The 19,558-nt window shown below is 33.3% G+C and overlaps 3 protein-coding genes and 1 pseudogene across 9 annotated transcripts; 2 read left to right on the forward strand and 2 right to left on the reverse strand.

Annotated features, from left to right (window-relative positions):
* Positions 1-2,070: 2,070 nt before the first annotated feature.
* Positions 2,071-5,970, reverse strand: LOC110008604 (putative myosin-binding protein 4). Of its 6 annotated transcripts, none has more exons than XM_037639853.2 (4): positions 5,610-5,970; positions 4,875-5,007; positions 3,533-4,794; positions 2,071-3,452 (listed from the first exon to the last, which is right to left on the reverse strand). In XM_037639853.2, the coding sequence occupies exons 3-4, from the start codon at positions 4,635-4,637 to the stop codon at positions 2,182-2,184; spliced, it is 2,376 nt and encodes a 791-aa protein (XP_037495781.1). In that variant the 5' UTR covers positions 4,638-4,794; positions 4,875-5,007; positions 5,610-5,970; the 3' UTR covers positions 2,071-2,181. The 6 variants fall into 6 exon arrangements, with proteins under 6 accessions (XP_037495781.1, XP_020541207.1, XP_020541206.1 ...); XM_020685548.3 differs by having other exon boundaries at positions 2,071-3,446; positions 3,533-4,797; XM_020685547.3 differs by having other exon boundaries at positions 2,071-3,449; positions 3,533-4,797.
* A 137-nt stretch (positions 5,971-6,107) lies between these two features.
* INDH (INDH1(iron-sulfur protein required for NADH dehydrogenase)) lies at positions 6,108-10,394 on the forward strand. 2 transcript variants are annotated; one of them, XM_012236694.4, is made up of 9 exons: positions 6,108-6,324; positions 6,471-6,594; positions 6,767-6,889; positions 7,346-7,443; positions 7,760-7,886; positions 8,280-8,365; positions 8,791-8,916; positions 9,152-9,358; positions 9,913-10,394. In XM_012236694.4, exons 1-8 carry the CDS (start codon positions 6,298-6,300, stop codon positions 9,320-9,322), a joined length of 882 nt encoding a protein of 293 aa, XP_012092084.1. In that variant the 5' UTR covers positions 6,108-6,297; the 3' UTR covers positions 9,323-9,358; positions 9,913-10,394. The 2 variants fall into 2 exon arrangements, with proteins under 2 accessions (XP_012092084.1, XP_012092085.1); XM_012236695.4 differs by having other exon boundaries at positions 9,937-10,394.
* A 324-nt stretch (positions 10,395-10,718) lies between these two features.
* Positions 10,719-14,465, forward strand: LOC105649880 (pfkB-like carbohydrate kinase family protein). Its single transcript, XM_012236696.4, has 5 exons — positions 10,719-11,313; positions 12,197-12,447; positions 12,576-12,867; positions 13,110-13,262; positions 13,659-14,465. The coding sequence occupies exons 1-5, from the start codon at positions 10,936-10,938 to the stop codon at positions 14,043-14,045; spliced, it is 1,461 nt and encodes a 486-aa protein (XP_012092086.1). The 5' UTR covers positions 10,719-10,935; the 3' UTR covers positions 14,046-14,465.
* Positions 14,466-14,992: 527 nt separating this feature from the next.
* Positions 14,993-17,437, reverse strand: LOC119370878 (uncharacterized; annotated as a pseudogene).
* Between the last annotated feature and the right edge of the window lie 2,121 nt (positions 17,438-19,558).

Here is a 19,558-nt window from a genome sequence, read left to right on the forward strand (position 1 = left end):
ATGCAAGTCTCCCTAAAATGAAGAAATTTGAAAATAATCGCATCGGACTTATAAATGATCATGAAGTCGAACGATGATTATAAATAGCCATCTAGCGGAACGAGTGATTGTTTATGACACATGTATTTTATTCTGTCAATTCTATCAAATACTTCGGATTAAGATATATATATATATATAAAAGTGGTTTATTATTGGACTTCCTATGTAAAAAATATAAAAACATGTAACTTGTTTTGTATATCTATATACAGTTCCTCTTAATGGAATTTTCAATTTAATTTTTTCTAAAAAGAATTTATTAGTCAAACATATATATTATCTAAATATTTGAAAATCTTTAAAATACAAAACTTGTTATCTATCCATAGACTCCTACAAGAAATGAAAATAAAAGAAAATACATGCACAATAATCGCATGCAGATGACAGACACAAAATTTGGTTAGATACAGAATGTGCTAAAGAAGGAAAGTTGAAGAGCAAAACGTGGAGAATACAAACTTTGATTTGTTATAAGTTTAATATTCTAAACTAATTTCGTTCTTCTCTTAAGTTTAAACTAATCACAGTTATTGTACAAAAGAGTGAAAATAAACTTTTTTACCGTTATCTTTTTTGACTCCGTTATATTGTTATATCTTTCTCTTAATTTTTTTTAATTTTTTTTTTTGTTAAATGCCATGACATATTAGATAATTTTAATAAAATATAAAAATAAAATAGTAATTTATTAGTGAAAAGTAGAAATAAAAGCAAATCTGTAAAATGCATTGGAGGAAAGTGACAACACGGGTTTCTTTTTTTTTTTTCATGTCATATAAGAAAACTTCTTGCTGGTTTCCTAATTTATATTTCTGCTTAATTGAATTGATAAACCAATTTGTAATTATTATCCAACTCAGAATTAATATTTCAAAGACATGTTTTTTTTGTCTCTATGACATAAATCAATGCTAGCTACGTAAGCGAAATCGTCACAACTTAGATTTTTCTTTCTCACAGACTTAGTTACAAAAAGCTAAATGTTAATAAATTGTATATCATATTCAAGCTGAAAGGGTAAATTCAACTTTATTTTTATTTCTCAATATAGTATTAAGTTTACTTTTTTTTTTTTTTTTTTTTTTTTTTTTATATATTTATTGCACTCATGACTCGAAGTGTAAAAAAGCTTACATAAATATGACTAAATCATCTTAATTTTTTTTAAATCTTATTTTATTTCTAATTTATTGTATCTGCATCTTTTATCTGAAATAATATCTATGATATTATCACCATATATTATCTTACTTGCATCTTTTATAAGATGTAATTATTTATAATTTTATTCAATTTGATAGAATCACACATTCATTTTAATGTGTTAGACGTCCAATATGCATTTTTATAGAATCCAACTTGTATTTTGCATTTAATAATTGTAAAAAATTTATCAATTAAAGTATAAAAATTATTGTTTTATTTCTTTTTCTTAAAAAATAGAATTTTTCTCTTATTTACTGTCAATATAAAAACATATTTTTTAAATAAGCTATAAAAAAATTAAACTTTCTCGATTAAATTTCAGAAAGCAATTTGATTTTTATTCCAAATAAAAAAAAAAGAGAAATTTCGTGGTTAGCATATCTGTAATTCTTTATAGGTCATTGGTGACATCATCCTTTGAAATTTTTTTTTTTTGGTTGTTTCTTTTCTTCTTTTCTAGAATGTCCAAAGTTTACCTGACACTATATGTGAACGAAAATTCCTCCCATGTACTAGGTTGTTTCATTTCTTCTTTTGTATCACTTTCGACGAAATAACAACATTCACCCTCGCATTTTGTATTTTCAATCAAATAATAATATGTACTGCTTCCGATAAATTTGCATTTTTCTTTTTTTTAAAGTACAGTTGCTTCCTCAATTGTTTAATATATCTCTATTTATATAGTACTATCAACATGTATAACAACAGTATTTTGTTTTTCCAGATAACGAGGTCCAATGATTTTGCTTCTTAAATGAAAGAAATTTAAAAAATCATGAATTGTCATAACTAGAGGAAGATTGACTCTATAGAAGATATCCAATTTTGAAGATATTATAATAGCAAAATTCACATGCTAAGTATTTTGATTACTAAGAAATGTGAATTGTCAATACAAACTATTTTTCTTTTCTTTGTATCCATATTCTAACCTGATAATAATGCTTTCTCTGTTACAGTTTTTCGCAGTTCTTGTAGCTGATGAGATATTTCTTTAACAAACTTTAGTCCCTCTTTATTTCCAGTTAGAAGAGAGTAAAAAGTATGCTCAACGAAGTTCCAGTCGCTCTCAAGTGCTTCCAATCTTTCATTAAGTTCTGAGATTTCATTTCCAAGTGCCACCAAATCAATTTCTTTATCTTTCTTGGAGAACTTATGTCCTTGTTCTTCATCAATTGAAGCTTTCTTTATATTGTTATTCTCTTCCATTTCACCATTTATTTCAGTCTCCTCATTTTCTAGAGAATCTTCCTTGTTAACGGTTTCTTCAGAGTTGCTCTTAGAAATGTGCACTGAAGCCTTCTGCTGCGCAATTTGATGAAATTTCTCCTCCAAATCCTTCAAACATTCTGCAAGGAATAATTTTTCCTCTTCAAATTCTGCCCATGAAGACCGGACATCGATAATATTTTCTCCGTCATGTGAAACCTCCATGGAGATTGAGCCAGGAGGACCATTAACATCAACTTCTGGGAAATTTAACCTGAAAAACTCAAGTTCTGCTTCCAAATCTTGTACTTCCTTTTCCTTTTCAGCCAGGAGATCATTAGCTTTCTCTAGTGCATCTACATCGTACTCCGCTTGCTCTTCCATCATTCTTAAATATTGCAGGGCTTCCATGTGAAGTGCGGCCTTCTCTTCTTGTAATCTTGTTATCATGGCCATTGCCTGATTTGCTGCTATTGCAGAAGCACTTCTTTCTTCCTCTAACTCCTTATACAAAGCATTTATACATTTCTTATCACATTCAACTTGTCGCTTTAATTGATCAACAATGCTTTCACCTTCAATCTCATGGACAAAACCTTCATCAAGTGATTCAGCACTAGAAGATTCCGTTCTTTCCATTGGAACTGTTTCCTCAAGTATTTGAACTCCATTAGATCTGGAAGCATTAGTTGTCCTCAATTCATCACCTTCTGTGCTGGTGATTCCCCTGTATATGGACGACAACTTCGAGTCTTCATTAACTCTTTCGGCTTCTTTCATAGCGGACTTCTCTGCAGCAAAACCAGATGCTTCATTTTCCTTACTGCTATCACTCTGATTCATATAAGTTGGATTTATAGGAGGCACCTTGTTATCAACCCTATCATTTTTAACACCTCCGCCTGATGTTGCAGTTATTGACCTCATTATTTCCTGATGCATGTTGATGGGAACATTTCTAGTGTAGCTTGTTCCAGTGTCATCTGCTGCTAGAAACAATTGCACATAGGAGATATAAGTTGCACCTAAAACAAATGACCACACAAGAAACAGGCACGCTTACACTTACATTGTGGTGCTTCAGGAGGACCTTCAACAACATTGGATGATGAGGGAGCATAACCTAGAGGCATGAGCTCAGGTAGAGCAGAATGATTTTTTAAATTCTCTGAAAGAGGAAACTTGATCTCACGCTTTTCTGTTGATATTGCAACAGAAGCTTCAATTCTAGATGAAAGGATAGGAAAATCAGCAAGCGAAAGATGTTCAGGCATTGCAGACTGATAGGCTTTCTGATCAGCTTCCTGGAAGTTATCTCTTGCTACACAACTGGTCCGTGGTTTAGGTGAAACTCCTGGAGTTTGTTGAATTTTAGATTCTTCCTTAGGCTCCGTCATTTCATGAATAATACTACTACCTTCTTCATCATCAGAAAATGGGAAATCTGACTCAGAATCTGAAGCAAACTTTAGCTCCATGTATCCTACTTGAGACAAGCCATCTAAACCAGGTTGTCCAAGATGGCCAGGAGAAGCTGACCCAGATAATCTCTCCCTTATTTTCTTTAAGCTCTCACGGCGACTCAAACGACGTGGCAAAGGAATACAAGGCATAGTTTTCCCGCTCCTTGGTGATTTTAGCTGAAATAGTTTGTCAGCCTGTTGTCTCGATCGCCAAGGCTTATTACAACATGAGCATAACCTCACACCTGTAGCCCCAGTACCAAGTTCCTTGTTTTGCAATGGACTCTGGCAACCGTAAGTACTAAGATCAAACCCAAACTTACCTAATAACAACCTGTTCATATCTGTGTTTGATTTGGTTTTCATGGTAAATGACAAGAGACATTCCTCACACATGCCACGGCCATCAGCAAGCTTGCCATGTATGCAACAAGAAAATAAGTATGATATTTCTGATCTATGGTTTCTGCACAGTAGATTACAATAAAATCCAGGTTTTTCATTACCCAATATATGATCAAGCCTAGAACACAAAATGCAAGGTATTTGTAGTTTGCAATGACGCGCAAATGTTGTCAGCAGATATGAGAACACAGCATCAATAAGCAGCAAAAAAGTCAAAAGCAATTCACAAGCTGCATATTTTAAAATGGTCATAAAGCCCTGCAAATTCTTCCGTACTCTATCAAGTGAAGTCTCTTTTGCAGCCATTTTGACCACAATCTCTTTATAATTCCATGTGATTATTTACTGGACGAATGAAATGAAGCCTAATGATACATTAATATAATACATGTACCAATCATCCAAGTGCAGAAGTGAGGTTCCCATCCCAAATTCCATGAATTAAGCAGCATGCAGCAAAAATCTTCTGCAGTGAGAAACAATTAATCAGTTGTGCTTTTAAGAAATAAATAAACAAAAGAAAAGAAAAGCAAATTACAAAACCTAAAACTGAAGGCTTCACTTCCATAAATGATCAAAACATAGCCAGTAGATACGGTCAGCAAGCTCTTTCCTTTTCCTTTTCCTTTTTCTTCTTTTCTCTCTTTTTCTAACCAAACTGAAAGCAAGGTCTAACCTGCTAATGATCATAAATCAACATGTCCTCCTCATAAATAAAGGTAGTTGAGTCAAAATTTTAAAAGAAAGGCAAGCTCTTAACACGAATTAAAAGAATGGATACCTAACCCAATTGCAAAATAAGAGAATCAACTAATAACCAACAAGAAAGTAACAATTCTAATTAATATGAGAGAGATATCCCTAACCCAACTGCACAATGTGATGTTAGAATCAACTGACAACATCAGGGAAAACAATGATTATAAAGACAGTAAATTGAATTTGCGAGCGAAACCATTAATATAAGAGAAAGCAAACCCAGATTCAGTTTTAAGAATGTAAGGTATGTGGGCTAAAAACAAAACATTAACCCACATTCCATTGTAATTTTGTGCCTAATTAGGAGATAAATCGAAACGCAGATAATGCACGATCTGCACTATTTCCAATTAAGAAAAACACAAATGCAAAGAAATTAAGAGGGGATAGAATATTGAATATAGGTAAAAGGCAAAAGGATTAGCACAAACAGCAATGTATATTGAATTCGCATTGCAGATTTATATAATAAAAGAATTATATACCAAACACAAAACATAGATTTCAATAATTTTTTACCTGGTTGACGATTTTTGACGGTGAATTTGAAGAAGAAGAGAATTGAAGGGTAAAAATTTTCAAGAGGAAAGAAGTAGAAGAAGAAGAAGAAGAAGAAGAAGAAGAAAATAAAAAATTGTGATGGAAATTATGTGAACGTCCTTGACTTGGAAAACGAGTGACCGTTGAAATTAACTGTCTTGGATTTTGTTTGTTTCCCAATTAAAGGAAGCTTCAGAAATATGCAGTTCTGTTAATACAAATCCGGTCAGTCCAAAATGTAAATATTTCAATTTTCAACTTAAAAAAATAAAATAGTTTTGATAGTAAAAGACATTGTGGCAGGGTGAGATTTTTTTTGTTTTTCCGGAATGTTTGATAGTTGTTGGCATTTTCATTTACGATCCTCTAAAAGATACGATGAAAAAAATCTATTACGATCCTCTAAATAGTACTAAACAAATTATCAAAAAAAAAAAAAAAAAAAAGTACTAAACAAGAATGAGCCCATGGGCTTTGTCCATGACCCATTAGCCTCTTCTCCTAATCTCCATCCTTCCCTCCTCTTCGATGCCGGAAAAATTCTTACAGCAAACTAAAACCTCCACTACGCCCAACTTTTCCTTCTCAGAACACTAGTTCTCGGCTGCAGAAAGTAAAAACTTCAATCTTTTTTAGGTTCTTCGCCATTTGGACAGTGGAAGGACTCATGAAGGGCTTCTTGCGACCTCTAAGCGTAAGATTATTATGCATGTCATTTCGGATCGCATAATTCAATTTGGTGGTGATTTCTTTCTTTCTTTCTTTTTTTTTTTTATTTTTGATTTAAATGTCTTTCGTTTGTCAATTGATGATGATTGTTGGGTGAGTTTTGTATTGCAGAGGCTGGGAGGTGTTAGAGACTATGCAGCACCGTTTAGCAGATCGAAGCTGCGACTTGAAGGAGTTAAGGATGTTATTGCTATTGCTTCTGGTAAAGGCGGCGTCGGCAAGTCTACTACTGCCGGTAAATTGTTTCTTTTTTATTTGAAATGCTTGCTTTTACTATGAGCTCTTATTGGAGATAGTTGAAGTTAGCATGGAATTGTCAATGATCGGACAACACCAGAATAATAATTGTTTCTCTGTGTTCAAATGCTTATATTAGGTTTATATATGTATACTATTTGTATTTGCAGTTAATTTGGCTGTTGCACTTGCTAACAAGTGCCAACTGAAGGTGGGCTTGCTTGATGCTGATGTTTATGGACCATCTGTTCCTACAATGATGAAGATCAATCAAAAACCAGATGTCACTAAAGGTAATAGTTCTTTTTTTTTTTTTTTTTTTTTTTTTTTTTTTTTTTTATACTAAGGTGCTTTAGAAGGCACCAGCATCACAACAACAACAAGCCTTAGTTCCAAACTAGTTGAAGTCGGAAGGTGCTTTAGAAAGCAATTTGTGAAAAGGGGAAGTTTTCTAAGTACATATCTATGAGTTAAATCTATTTGTTCGAGTGTAGCTTTAATATTGTAAATATACTTTGGCTAATTTTTGCATCCCGACTTCTGTATTTTCATTTTCATTGTCTTCAAAAGATAGACTAACACAGATAACGATACCAAATTTACCAATTTGATCTAACTTTCTATCACCTTTTTGTCCTTTCTTTTCTTAATTTCTACATGCATGGCAGATGAAGACCTCCCCTCATGATACACCCTCTTGAAAGGTTTAAATAGAACTAACTATTTCTTTTTCTTCTGCTCTTTTGCAGATACAAAAATGATACCAATTGAAAACTATGGAGTTAAGTGTATGTCAATGGGATTTCTTGTAGAGAAAGATGCCCCTATTGTATGGAGAGGTCCTATGGTATGCAAAATCCTTACAGTGCTTTTGCATCACTATCAGAACATTTTTTCCACACAATTTACATCAAGGAAAAAAAAAAAAATTATAATTTGTTGCAAATTCAAGTATTGCTTTTCCTTATAGCACAAGTGGTGTTAACTTTGATAACAATGAAAAGAAAGTTAAGGGTATGGTTTTAAGTTTACTTTATTCAAGAAAGTCATATGCTATTTAATATATTGATAATTACTTGCAGTGAGATTTTTATATTTTTCTTTATATTTATTTATTGCTTTGTTTGAGAAGTTTATTTGACCTTTTTTTTTCCTTTTGGAAGGTGATGAGTGCTCTTGAGAAAATGCTGAGAGGAGTTGAGTGGGGAAATCTTGACATTCTTGTGGTAGATATGCCCCCTGGCACTGGAGATGCTCAGATAACTATGAGTCAAAATCTACAATTATCAGGTGTGTAAATTTGTGTTCTACCTAGCAGTTGACATGACAGTCTGTCAAACTAACTTGAGATTTCTTCCATAGCAAAAAATCAAAGGGGTTGGAGAGGAAATTGTTTCTCTTGGTAATCTGTTTTTATTTGTGCTTTTGTGTCTTGTTCTTGGTTTCTTGTTGTTGATTTTTGGATATATCAATAAGCTTTTTTCTGACGACAAAGGAAATAAAATTCCATTATGTTGCACAGTCTCTTTAATAATTTTATAAGACATATTTCTTTTTGGGCCTTTTTATTTTGAACTTTGACAGATTGTTATGATAACAGATTTAATGTTTTTGCATTGTGAGTATCTTTATTTCATAAATGTAAGTTTTTTATGTTTCTGATCATTGTTGATTTGCTGGCAGGTGCTCTTATTGTCTCAACTCCACAAGATGTTGCATTAATAGATGCTCGTAGAGGAGTTAAAATGTTCTCTAAAGTTCAAGTTCCTGTATGATTATTTCTTCCAAATTTTGAAAGATGCCAATTTCCTCAAGTGATTTGTGAGACAATTCTGTAAATGGGCGCTGATGACATGCAAAAGCTTGATTTGCCACAATTCCCCACTAATTATAGTTATGAATAACGATTTTATGAGTTCTACTGCTACATATATCAAAAGGAAAATAATTTAAATCCTCATGACAACAGGCATAAGCCATTAGGCTAAATTGTTGCAGTGCATGGTTGTATTTTGAGATACACGTATTTTATTCATGATGTAGTTTCTGCATCCCAGGAAGGTTACAACTGGAAGAACCAACACGCCTCCTAGAAATAGAAAAGGCTGCAATTTTTATTTTTGGGCACTTTTACTTGAAATAAATAGATTAGCACTATTACTAATTCTATTGAGGAATTCTGATTCTTTTACAGATTCTGGGATTTATAGAGAACATGAGTTGCTTCAAGTGTCCACATTGTGGTGAGCCTTCATTTATTTTTGGGGAAGGAGGAACCCAAAAGACTGCTGCTTCTATGGGTTATAATTTTATTGGTGAGGTACGCTAAATGTCTTGGGCAATTTCAAGTGTCATCATCATGGTAAAGCTTAGTTTATTCTTGGGAAACTAGTAACTCTAAAATTTTTCTCATCGTTCTTTTCTGTTGTGAGACGCATGTCCAATTTGGCATATTGTCTTACTCACAAATGTTGAATGCAATTCAATTTATATAAGACTGACATATGAATCTATTAGTTCACCATGCTCATACATAAAAGTGCTTCCTATTTTAGATACCATTGGAAGTGGATATCAGGAAGGGTTCTGATGAAGGTGTCCCTATAACAATATCATCACCTGATTCTGTAGTCTCCAAAGCATATAGTGATGCAGCACAGAATGTTGTCAAGAGACTTGAGGAATTGGCAAAGGAACAAGCTCTTCAACCAGAGATTAATCTATGAAATTCTGCTGCCATGCAAATGTTGCAATGACTACCGGTATGATGGTCATGTTAACCAATATGCTTACTGATGCTTTTGTAATTTCTCTAGGCATGAAAATGGTATATTAATGATACCAATTTGATTCATCTAATATATGGCTGGAAGTACACTCTATCATTAGCTATTTCAATAAAATTAGGTGTAGAATAATTGAATTTGAGACAGATTTGCAGTACTAGATCAACTGTGGACCATTAAGTACACAGGGAACAGTTCGCCAAAGGATGAGTTTTTGAAACAGGGTGTACATATAGACCCATTTATTATAAACTTTCGAATATTTAGCCCCAATATGACTGTACTTTTTATCTTTTTGTTCTTAAATTTTTGTTATTTTTTCTCCATCTATTTGTAATAGTGATGTATAATGTTTCAGACTTCTGAGTGTTAAATATTGGGAGCATTGATATGATTATTACAGACATAAAGCAAAGAAATTCATTGTGTCTACTGTCTGCCGAGATTAAGGGTTTAAATCCTGACATCTCATTTTCTTTTCCTTAACGAATTTCATATGTACCAAAATTTAATTATCTTTCTAATGCCAGCTTCGCAAACTTCCTGCTTTATAGTGGATGTGGAGTACAAATTGTTGGTTGGAAAAGAGGAAACTGGAATCTGCAGGCAGGACATAGACCCTTCAAAGTTTTACGGGATTTGAATTCTCTTATTCATCCACTTTCAAGCTTCAAGCATCTGAAACCCGCCTGCGGAATAGTCGATGCAAGCTAATTGTCCTGAAATCTGAATTATGTTCACGGATATGTTACTTTTCCTCATGAGATTTTTCTGTTTGAATCAAGGAAGAAAGTTAGAATTGATTTTTGTTTTTGTGCTCTTTTTTTTTTTTTTTTTTCAAAATTCAAAATTTCCTTATCCTGTGCTTGGTTGTACAAATCCAAAACTGGCAATTTTAGATTATTTAGACTACTTGTTAATGTTAACAATTCCTTTTTTTTTTAATAACCGAGTACCATTACAATCTCAAATTGATATTTATTTAATGGTTGTTAGTATTTTTTTTTTTTCATCAGTATTATATACTGTGAATATTATACACCATGTACTATCAGCAGCGATTATAATCATTTTAAAATCATTTTAAAGTTCATTACAGGCAGTATAATCTATTACAGGTCCGTCAAGGGCAATACAATCCAAAGGAGTGAATGCTTCTTTACTGTGCTTCCAAAGATAGATAACAAATTTTCAGTTTCATTTTTTTTACAAAAAATCTTTCACAATTCAAAAAATTTGGAGTGGATGTCTTTTGATCTGATCTGACGGCCAAAGATTGCAGCTAATGAGTTTTTATTCTTATATTTTCTTAATTATAAAACATTATTCACGTAAAGAAAAGAATAAAAAGAAGGCAGAAATAGAAAACGATTAAACAGAGGAGGAAAAAGACGATGGACGAGATTCCAAGAATCCTTTTTTGAGAGTTGCAAAGTGTCAACTTGACTACTACCAAAGAATCATTTTAATATATTCATTCAAATTCTACATTTACATTTCCTCTAAATTTCGTTTTTTTCTTTCTTCTGCAGTCTCCGCTACTTTTCCTCTGAATGCATCAATTCACTGTAACCCTAAATTCCTCTTCCGCATTCACTCACTTTTATCCTTTCCATGCTCACTCTTTGCATTCAATTTTCCCTCAAAACCCTAAACTAATCTTCCCTCTTTCTCCCGCCAACAACAATAGGCCTCAATATGCCTTCACTTGCAGGGGAATCCAGCTTTCTATTTCCAATCATTGCTCTACCTCTCTCGGTCCACCGCAAAACGGCCCCTTTTTGCGGAGTTTTGGAGTGAAAAATATCGATGTTGCTACACTCGGTAATCTCTGTGTCGATATTGTTCTTAATGTTCCCGAATTGCCCCCTCGCTCACCGGAGGCTCGAAAGGCTTACATGGAACAGCTATCAGCTTCCCCGCCCGATAAGGTCTGCTCTTATCTGCTTCCCCGAATTCTGCAACTTTCTGTTGGAGTTTGTATTATTTGAGTTTCTGCTCCTCTTTAAGCAATTGCTGGTAATGAAGATGAATAGCATTAAGACGTTAAATAATTTTAAGGGTTTGATTTGATTTCTTGCTCTATACATTTTTTATTTTTAACTAATGGTACTTTTTTTTAGAAAAAAAAAAAAAGGATATATGCACAGTTCTCTTATTAATAGATGAAAGATATTATATTGTATTATATTAAAGGAAAATCCTTTTACATATAAGAACAGTACTCAGATGAAATGTGAATGCATTTACAACAACAACAACAACCAAGCCTGAAATGTCTTTAAAAACAAAAAATCAAACAAACAACACCACCTAAGTCTTAATCCCACACTAGTTGAGGTTGAGCTCAGCCAAATGAAGCTTTCCATTTTGCTCTGTACGTAGCTAAATTTGCAGTAATGTCAAAAACAATAGATCTTTTGCTTATATTTCAGTGTTATACGATTTTCTTAAATAAATATGGATTTTAGTGTTACACACAAATAAAGGAATAAACTTTTTCGTTAAGTATATTATCTTTGATACCACTAGGTTTTAGAACTCATACTAACCAGCAAAAGGTTATGAGAATCACTTATGAGTTTGAATGGTAATGAACGAAATTTAAGTTAATTTTTACATAACAAATTTTTTGTCTGGATTGTCTTTGTTACTCACTAATTATGGAAATTTTCGTGTTTTGGATTTTCACATGTTGGTATTTTATTTCATTGCTTTCATTTCTTATGCCAAAATTGATGGTTTTATCAATGCATCAATGGATCTTTATTCAGCTGTTCATTTGTTTAGTTGATATTATGTTTTTGCATATAGCGATACTGGGAAGCTGGTGGTAACTGCAATATGGCCATAGCAGCTGCAAGAATGGGACTTTGTTGTGCCACAATTGGTCATGTCGGCAATGAAATTTATGGAAAGTTCCTCCTAGATGTGCTTCGTGATGAGGGAATTCGTATGGTTGGCATGAGTGAAGATCGTAATATCATTGACAGTTCTAATGCCTTGTATGAGACACTTTTATGCTGGGTTCTTGTGGACCCTATGCAAAGGCATGGCTTTTGTAGGTAAATTGCTGAAAGCCTGAGCAGGCTGTCTTCAATTGCATTTATGTGATTGCTCTTTATCTCATTCATCATTTTTTATTGCGGGCTAAGTTGTAGAAATTATGGGTCATGTAAATTTTGTTTTTCAGTCGAGCTGATTTTAGTGAGGAACCTGCATTTAGCTGGATGAACAAATTATCAGGAGAAGTAAAAATGGCTATTAAACAGTCAAAGGTTCTGTTCTGCAATGGTTATGGCTTTGATGAACTATGTCCTAGTTTGATAGTCTCAGCTCTAGATTATGCTGTCGAAGTTGGGACATCTATTTTCTTTGATCCGGGACCACGGGGAAAGTCTCTTTCTACTGGAACACCCCAAGAACAAGAAGCACTCCAGCATTTATTGAAGATGAGTGATGTCCTTCTTCTCACTTCTGATGAGGTTTGGTCTGGAATTCTCTTTGAACATTTAACATTATCTTTCAGCTTCCCTCAAAATGCCATCATCCTATTTCTGAAACGACTCCAAAATTAAGAAACTTTAGTGCAAAGAAAACATCACCTTTTGTTGCTGCTTTCCAAGTACTTTAATAATGCTGACACTTGCAAATTTTGCATTTTGTTTAGTAGCCTACTGTCGGTTGATCTGATTTAATTGAATTATTTGTATTAATGATCTCCCAGGCCGAGTCATTGACTGGCATAGGAGATCCTTTATTAGCAGGGCAGGAATTGCTTAAGAATGGCGTGCGTACAAAATGGGTGATTATTAAAATGGGTTCCAGGGGTTCAATTCTAGTCAGCATGTCAAGTATATCTTGTGCCCCCGCATTCAAGGTAAAATGTTTCTATAATTTTTTGCACTTGTTTGATGTTACAATTCTACTCTGTTTCAGTAAATCATTTATGGCGTTAATTAGAATGCTATTCTTGAATGTGTTCATTTTTTACTTAAGCCATTCAACAGAAATGTTGCTTGCGTGAAATCAGCAAGCAATTTTTGTCATAGAACTCCAAAAAGAAATGAAGTGTAGGATTGCATGCAGTGAAGATGCTTGTTTCCTTCTCGACTTCTATGTTTTTTCTTTCCCTGCTTTATTAACCTGTTATATGCAATGCATAAGCTTTCCAAGTAGAGCTTTATATATATATATATATATATATATATTTGAAGCAGCATCATATCTTGGAAAATGAATATAAGAATTGACTGGTGCTTTGAAATGTGATCAGGTGAATGTAATTGACACGGTTGGGTGTGGAGATAGTTTTGTAGCTGCCATTGCATTTGGTTTCATACATAATATGCAACTGGTAAATACGTTAGCAATTGCTAATGCAGTGGGTGCTGCAACTGCTATGGGCTGTGGCGCCGGTCGTAATGTAGCAACATTGAAAAAGGTAATCGAACTTATGAGGGAATCAAATATCAACGAGGATGATGAATTTTGGAATGATTTATTTGTAAAGAATTTGGGCGCTAGGGAAATTACTTTCCTTTCTAACAAAGTCATAAATGGAAGCAACAATAAATTGAATCGTGTTGCCTTACAAAAGGTGGTTTCTGAACTACTGCCTAAGCTTCAGCCCGGTCTTTTGGAGGGAAAAGTTGTTTCTTAATAGAAATTAGGTCTTAGCAATGAATTTGATTTGGATAAATTAATCCATTTCTCTCGGTTTTGTGCCTGATTAAAGTAGCAGATTCAGTTTAAGGCCTGGATTAAGGCAATTAATACATGTTATCATCTTTAGTGGGTAAAGGCTGAGATACTTGCCCGGAGAGGGGTTTGACCCTGTGACTGAATAGCAAGCTCCTTTTATTCTATTCCCATTTCCCTCCCACTCTCTTGCTCAGCATGTTCAAGTGCTGGTTCAGGATCAACTGTTTGGTATTATACCCTTAATTGATTGTTTCTTCATTTGTTTTTTGGGAGCAGGGGTTTGCTGGCAAACTTTCTACATCTCTATACCCATGTATAAATGTTCTATTTTTTGCACAATTGCAAAATTATACCGCTACTATAATTTGTTCTGATTTTATTTTTTTGTTCGCAAGATTTGTGAAGGTAGGATATTTATTATATAATTTTTGTTTTTGAAAATTTCATTATATAATATTTAGTTGTATAAGAAATTGCAAATTTTTGGCTATTTTAGGAGAGGAGCGCATTGAATTGGTATCAGAAAATGATCCAAAGATTGTTGAATTTCACTTTATGGTAATGATTAAGAAAATAATATGATTCCAAAATCTAAAACAATCTAAATTGAAACTGCACAAATTTAATTGGATTTTAGTTAAACAACAACCATTTCAAAGTTCTGTTAAATTTCAAAATGGGATTTTGACAAAATTTAAAGTTATAATTTTAATTTGATGACTGGATTAATTATTCTCAATCAGTTTCTATTATTAATAGGTTAAGAATCGCCAAATGCATTAAAATTGACCTATAATGTGGTGCCTCAAACTTTAACGAGAATCTTATAAATTTTGATAACGTTGCACTCCAAACTTGACTGCAACTTTGATTACAGAAGTAAAGATCTTGAGAGAGCATGCAATTGGATGGACATTAGCAACTTAGATTGAGCCCATAAAGTTGTTTATATTTTAAGAATCTGCCTGCCATGGACGAAGAAGAAGAATTAGCAGACTTGGTTGGGATTCAAATACTCCAAACGGTGCTCTGGTCAACTAACGAATTCCTAAGATGACCGATCAGTTCAGCACCTTGAATCTCAACAACATGCCAAACTTGCCATGACACTTCAACTATTACTGGCCTAAACAAGACTTTGGAATATTATTCCTATCCATGAAGCTTTCACTGTAGTTGTACAATCGAAATTGAGACAAGGACTGCCATTTATCATATCCGCTTTATGTTACCTTCTAAATAGGAAATTGTGGAAACAACTTAAAATATTTGTTGTAATTATCATCATTGGAGAGCCAGTCCATCACTGTTGAGAATGTGCCTGCATCCGGTAACACATTTCTAGCTTACATTTTACGAAGAAGATCAAATCACTTTTGTGGTTTTTTATTTTGGCATGAACCCCGCAATAATGTATTAAACGTGATCATATTTGGAAAGCAGCCTTTCTCCTCCATTTCCAAAAGCAGATCATTTGCCTTGTCCAGTTGGCGCTTCTTTACAAAGTCCATGGATCATCACATTATATGTCACTACAGTTGGCTTCAAACCTTTAGAAGACAATCTATTATAGAAAAGGTCCCAGGCAATGTCAAGCTTCCCTCTTTTACACAAGCCATCAAAGAGGCAGTTGATGATTTCAACACTTAATTCGAAGTTGCCGTTCTCCAAAGTATGAAACACATTCATTGCCTCTGAGACACAATCATTTTTACAAAATCCGTCAAGGTTAATTGTATACGTAACTGAATTTGGTTAGATCTCACGATTGTCACGAACTTGCATCTCCTGAAAAAGCTTCCGTGCATACCCAATATTACCTGCCTGGAAAAGACCATTCAACAAGGTGTTGTATGTAATGACATTTGGTTGAATCCCTTTGGCCATCATATCCCGGTAAAATCTCATAGCTTCATTTACCTTCCAATTATTGCAATAACCACTGATCAATGTAGCTTACAACATCAGGTTGAATCCCCTTGGTCACCATAGAAACAAAAAATTCCGCCGCCTTCTCTATCGTACCTGCCAAACAGTAGCCCTCCATCAATGCGCTATAAGTATAGATATTAGGTTCTACACCACTCTGAACCATCAGTTCGAACAATCCAATTGCGTCTTTTATCTTTCCTTATCGACAAAGTGCATGAATCAGCACGCTGAACGTAACTACATTAGGTTGCACACCCCGATCTACCTTCTCGATAAATAGGCATTTAACGTCTTCCCACTCACCCAAAGAACATAGACCTTGTATCAGTTAGCTATACACAACCACAGGAAAAATCCCCAAGTCCTTCATTTGTACAAAAAACTCTTTCGCCTTTTCTATCAAACCATCCTCACACAGACGATCAATAATACAGGCATAACAAACTTTATCTGGCTTACAAATCATGCCAAATTCACCACGCCCATCAACCATTTTTTCAAGCAATTTCAGAGTGACACCTGTATTTCACAACCCATTGAACAGAGTGCCCCATATATACGCATCAGGCCAACAACCAAACATGCCCATTTTCTTGAACAGCCTCACTGCCTCGCTAATTTTATCCTCCATGCACTACCCCCTGATTAAAGTATTAAAAGTCACAGTATTTGGCCTATAACCCCTTCTCATTATAACCTCCAAGACCACAAAACCATCACAAACCCTATTCCCGTTGCAACAGGAATTAAGCAAAATATTCAATTCAATGAAACCAGTCAACAACCCAGTTGAATCCATTCTCTTGCAAAAAGAAATAACAGTAGGATAGTGCTTATTTTTAGCAAGAGCAAGCACTTACAAAAGATTGAATGAAGAATTGGCAGGGGTGGGTTGCATCTGAATCATTTGATCAAAGAAGTGAATTGCTTCTTGGAGAGTGATATTACCTGATTTACAATTTATATACAAGAATTTCTCAAGTGGGGTTTTATTTTCAGGATTGGGGATTGAGATTTTAGGCATAATGTTGGAATTGCGAGTGACTTCGTTTGAGTTTCTGGGATTTGGAGTGTTAAGTGTATGTCTATCATTGAACAACGAAGAAAGCTTACCACTTGAAGCAATACTTGAAGAAAGCGATGATGCCCGTGGAGACGATAGTGAGGTTTTGGAGACCATTTGAAAAGCCGAGTTACTGGAGTTTGCAAAAAGTTTTTCTTTGTTTACTGCGGGAAAATCGTGCTATAGCAAGATTTCAAGGTGTCTATGTGTGGTCAGTAAGACCCGAGTAGGTAAAAGAAGTGAACATGCAGAAAATATGATTTCCTCGGCTAGGAGATTAGGCCTCCTCGAGCGCTTTCCAGGTAAGAGATCAGTGAATGAAAGAAGGAAAGAAGGTAAAAAACTAGAGGATTACATTAGACCTTTATCAGCATCTTCATTGCATAAAATATTTAACATTTTTATTAGAGAATTAAGTAGAGTAAATTTTCCATTGTAAAATTAAAAAAAAAAAAAAAAAAAAACAGTTCAAAATGTCGAAATTGAATTTCTTCCTTACTGCTTTACGAGGAAAAACAAAATGTAAATGCACAGAGATTAAGGAGAGAGCGTGCAGACATCTTTGAACCCTAAAAGCCAACATTTAGATATAATTAGACATTGTTTGTTCAGGACTTCCAAATTGAATAATGTGCAGACATTTTGGAACATAAAGAAACATTTATCTTTTGGTATGTGCACATGCATGCACCTAATCTTCCTTAATTTGTCATGAATGTTTGAATTATGATCCTCTTAAGTAAGCTCGCAAAAGGAGACTTTTAATTAGTATTAAACGCAATCTAAAGTATATTGTAGGCTGATGGTAATGAGTAATGCTTGACTATGTAGTCTAATTTTATGAACTACTGCTGTTTCCTATTGCTGGACAAATTTGAAAAACAAAATTAACTGTTAGGTCTAACCAAATAGTAATCCCTAATTCCCAATTATAATGATGTCTTCAAGAATGTTGTCTAGATGTGTTTTACGTTTTGACCTTGAAATGGATTAGGACAATATTTTCACATTTCGTACACTCCATGTGAAAAATAAAGGGAAAAAAAGTGAGTTTTTGTTTATTTTATTATTACTAAAAAGTGAATATTTCATTACCTATTATTGGTTCAAATAGTCTTGTAATCATCATTTCTTTTCACTTTCTTTATCGAAAGATAATTAAGATATTATCAACAAGTTTTCTACCTATCACATTAGATTTACTTTCTTAATTGGGTTAAAATAAACCATTAATATTAAAATTAAAAGATGTGATACTCATAAATATAAATTAATGAAAAGTGTATTTACGACTTGTATATGGACCCAGATGCAAATCTTTCTTTTTCAATACTCGAAAAATTAAAAAGTATATAAAAAAGAAAATATATACATCTTTTATGGTTTGGTATCTAAAATCAAATTTTAATTATGCGAGGTGAAAAATAACGCATTTGCTAATGCACTTAATACTACTAAGGTGGTGTTTATTATAAGCACAAAAATCATGGAGATGCTTTGACAAACATATAAGCACAAAGATTTTTCTTTTTTGAAGAAGATATAAGCACAAAGATATATATATATATATATATATATATGGAGATGCTTTGACCAACATAAAAGCACAAAAATCATAATTAACCCTTGTTTCTAGCATTTTATGTCCCAAGTGAAATAGGGGATCTTCAACAACATTTTTGCACTTATTGGCTGTTTTTAGATAATAAATCAATGAAGAATTAAGTTAACGATTACTATTTTTATTTCATAATATTTGTCACATTTATAGTTTTAAAAAATAACAAATTTTTTTTTCATATTTACCATTGTATGCCACCAGTAATTATTTGTTATTTGGATATATTAAATTAAGGATAATATAATCAATTTACTCAATAACTTATTATAACTTAGACAAATTTAATATTTTTTTAGGGGACGTGAAATTTCAAATGTGACAAGTAATGTGGAACAAAGATAGTAGATACTACTCCCTCTGTCCTATATATATAAGTCTAATTTGACTTTTACATAGATTAAGAAAAATTAATTAATATAACTAAACTATATTTTTTTTGTTTAGTTTTTCCAAACATATCCTTTATAATATTAAATGATCTATATCAATTAGAAAATTGGATAATAAATAATCTTTTAAAAAAGAAATATGACTACATTTTGAGACAGAAGAAAAAAGAAAGTGAGCATATATATACGGAACTGAGTGAGTACTATAATAAGAGAGTAAAGGACCCTACTATTACTATGTAATTAATACATAATTGTGCAAAAATTATTGCTTAATAATTATAGCCTAACATTAAGGAACCCTACCATTAAAAGAAAAAGTTGCCTAGACTATCCTTTGTAGAAATGTTTTCAATTATAGACCCCTACCCAAAAAATTAAAAATGACAACACTTTTAAGGGATGAGCTTTGCTTGAAATGTTGAAACTGAATGCTATTAGTGAAGCTTCTTTGACTTTTAGTCTTT

The sequence above is a fragment of the Jatropha curcas genome, chromosome 5 (genome assembly GCF_041381405.1).
Source record: "Jatropha curcas cultivar XTBG-Jc1 chromosome 5, XTBG_Jcur_1.0, whole genome shotgun sequence".
NCBI classification, from domain to species: domain Eukaryota; kingdom Viridiplantae; phylum Streptophyta; class Magnoliopsida; order Malpighiales; family Euphorbiaceae; genus Jatropha; species Jatropha curcas.

Excerpts from the sequence above, each read along its gene's own strand:
- INDH (XM_012236694.4), top strand. The coding sequence starts at position 6,298 with ATGAAGGGCTTCTTGCGACCTCTAAGC. Across the intron at positions 6,325-6,470 it reads GCTTCTTGCGACCTCTAAGC|AGGCTGGGAGGTGTTAGAGA; the intron begins GTAAGATTATTA and ends TTTGTATTGCAG. Across the intron at positions 8,366-8,790 it reads TCTCTAAAGTTCAAGTTCCT|ATTCTGGGATTTATAGAGAA; the intron begins GTATGATTATTT and ends ATTCTTTTACAG.
- LOC110008604 (XM_020685546.3), bottom strand. The coding sequence starts at position 4,637 with ATGGCTGCAAAAGAGACTTCACTTGATAGAGTACGGAAGAATTTGCAG. Across the intron at positions 3,453-3,532 it reads TCCTCCTGAAGCACCACAAT|CAGCAGATGACACTGGAACA; the intron begins GTAAGTGTAAGC and ends AATTGTTTCTAG.
- LOC105649880 (XM_012236696.4), top strand. The coding sequence starts at position 10,936 with ATGCATCAATTCACTGTAACCCTAAATTCCTCTTCCGCATTCACTCAC. Across the intron at positions 12,448-12,575 it reads CAAAGGCATGGCTTTTGTAG|TCGAGCTGATTTTAGTGAGG; the intron begins GTAAATTGCTGA and ends TTTGTTTTTCAG. Across the intron at positions 12,868-13,109 it reads TTCTTCTCACTTCTGATGAG|GCCGAGTCATTGACTGGCAT; the intron begins GTTTGGTCTGGA and ends ATGATCTCCCAG.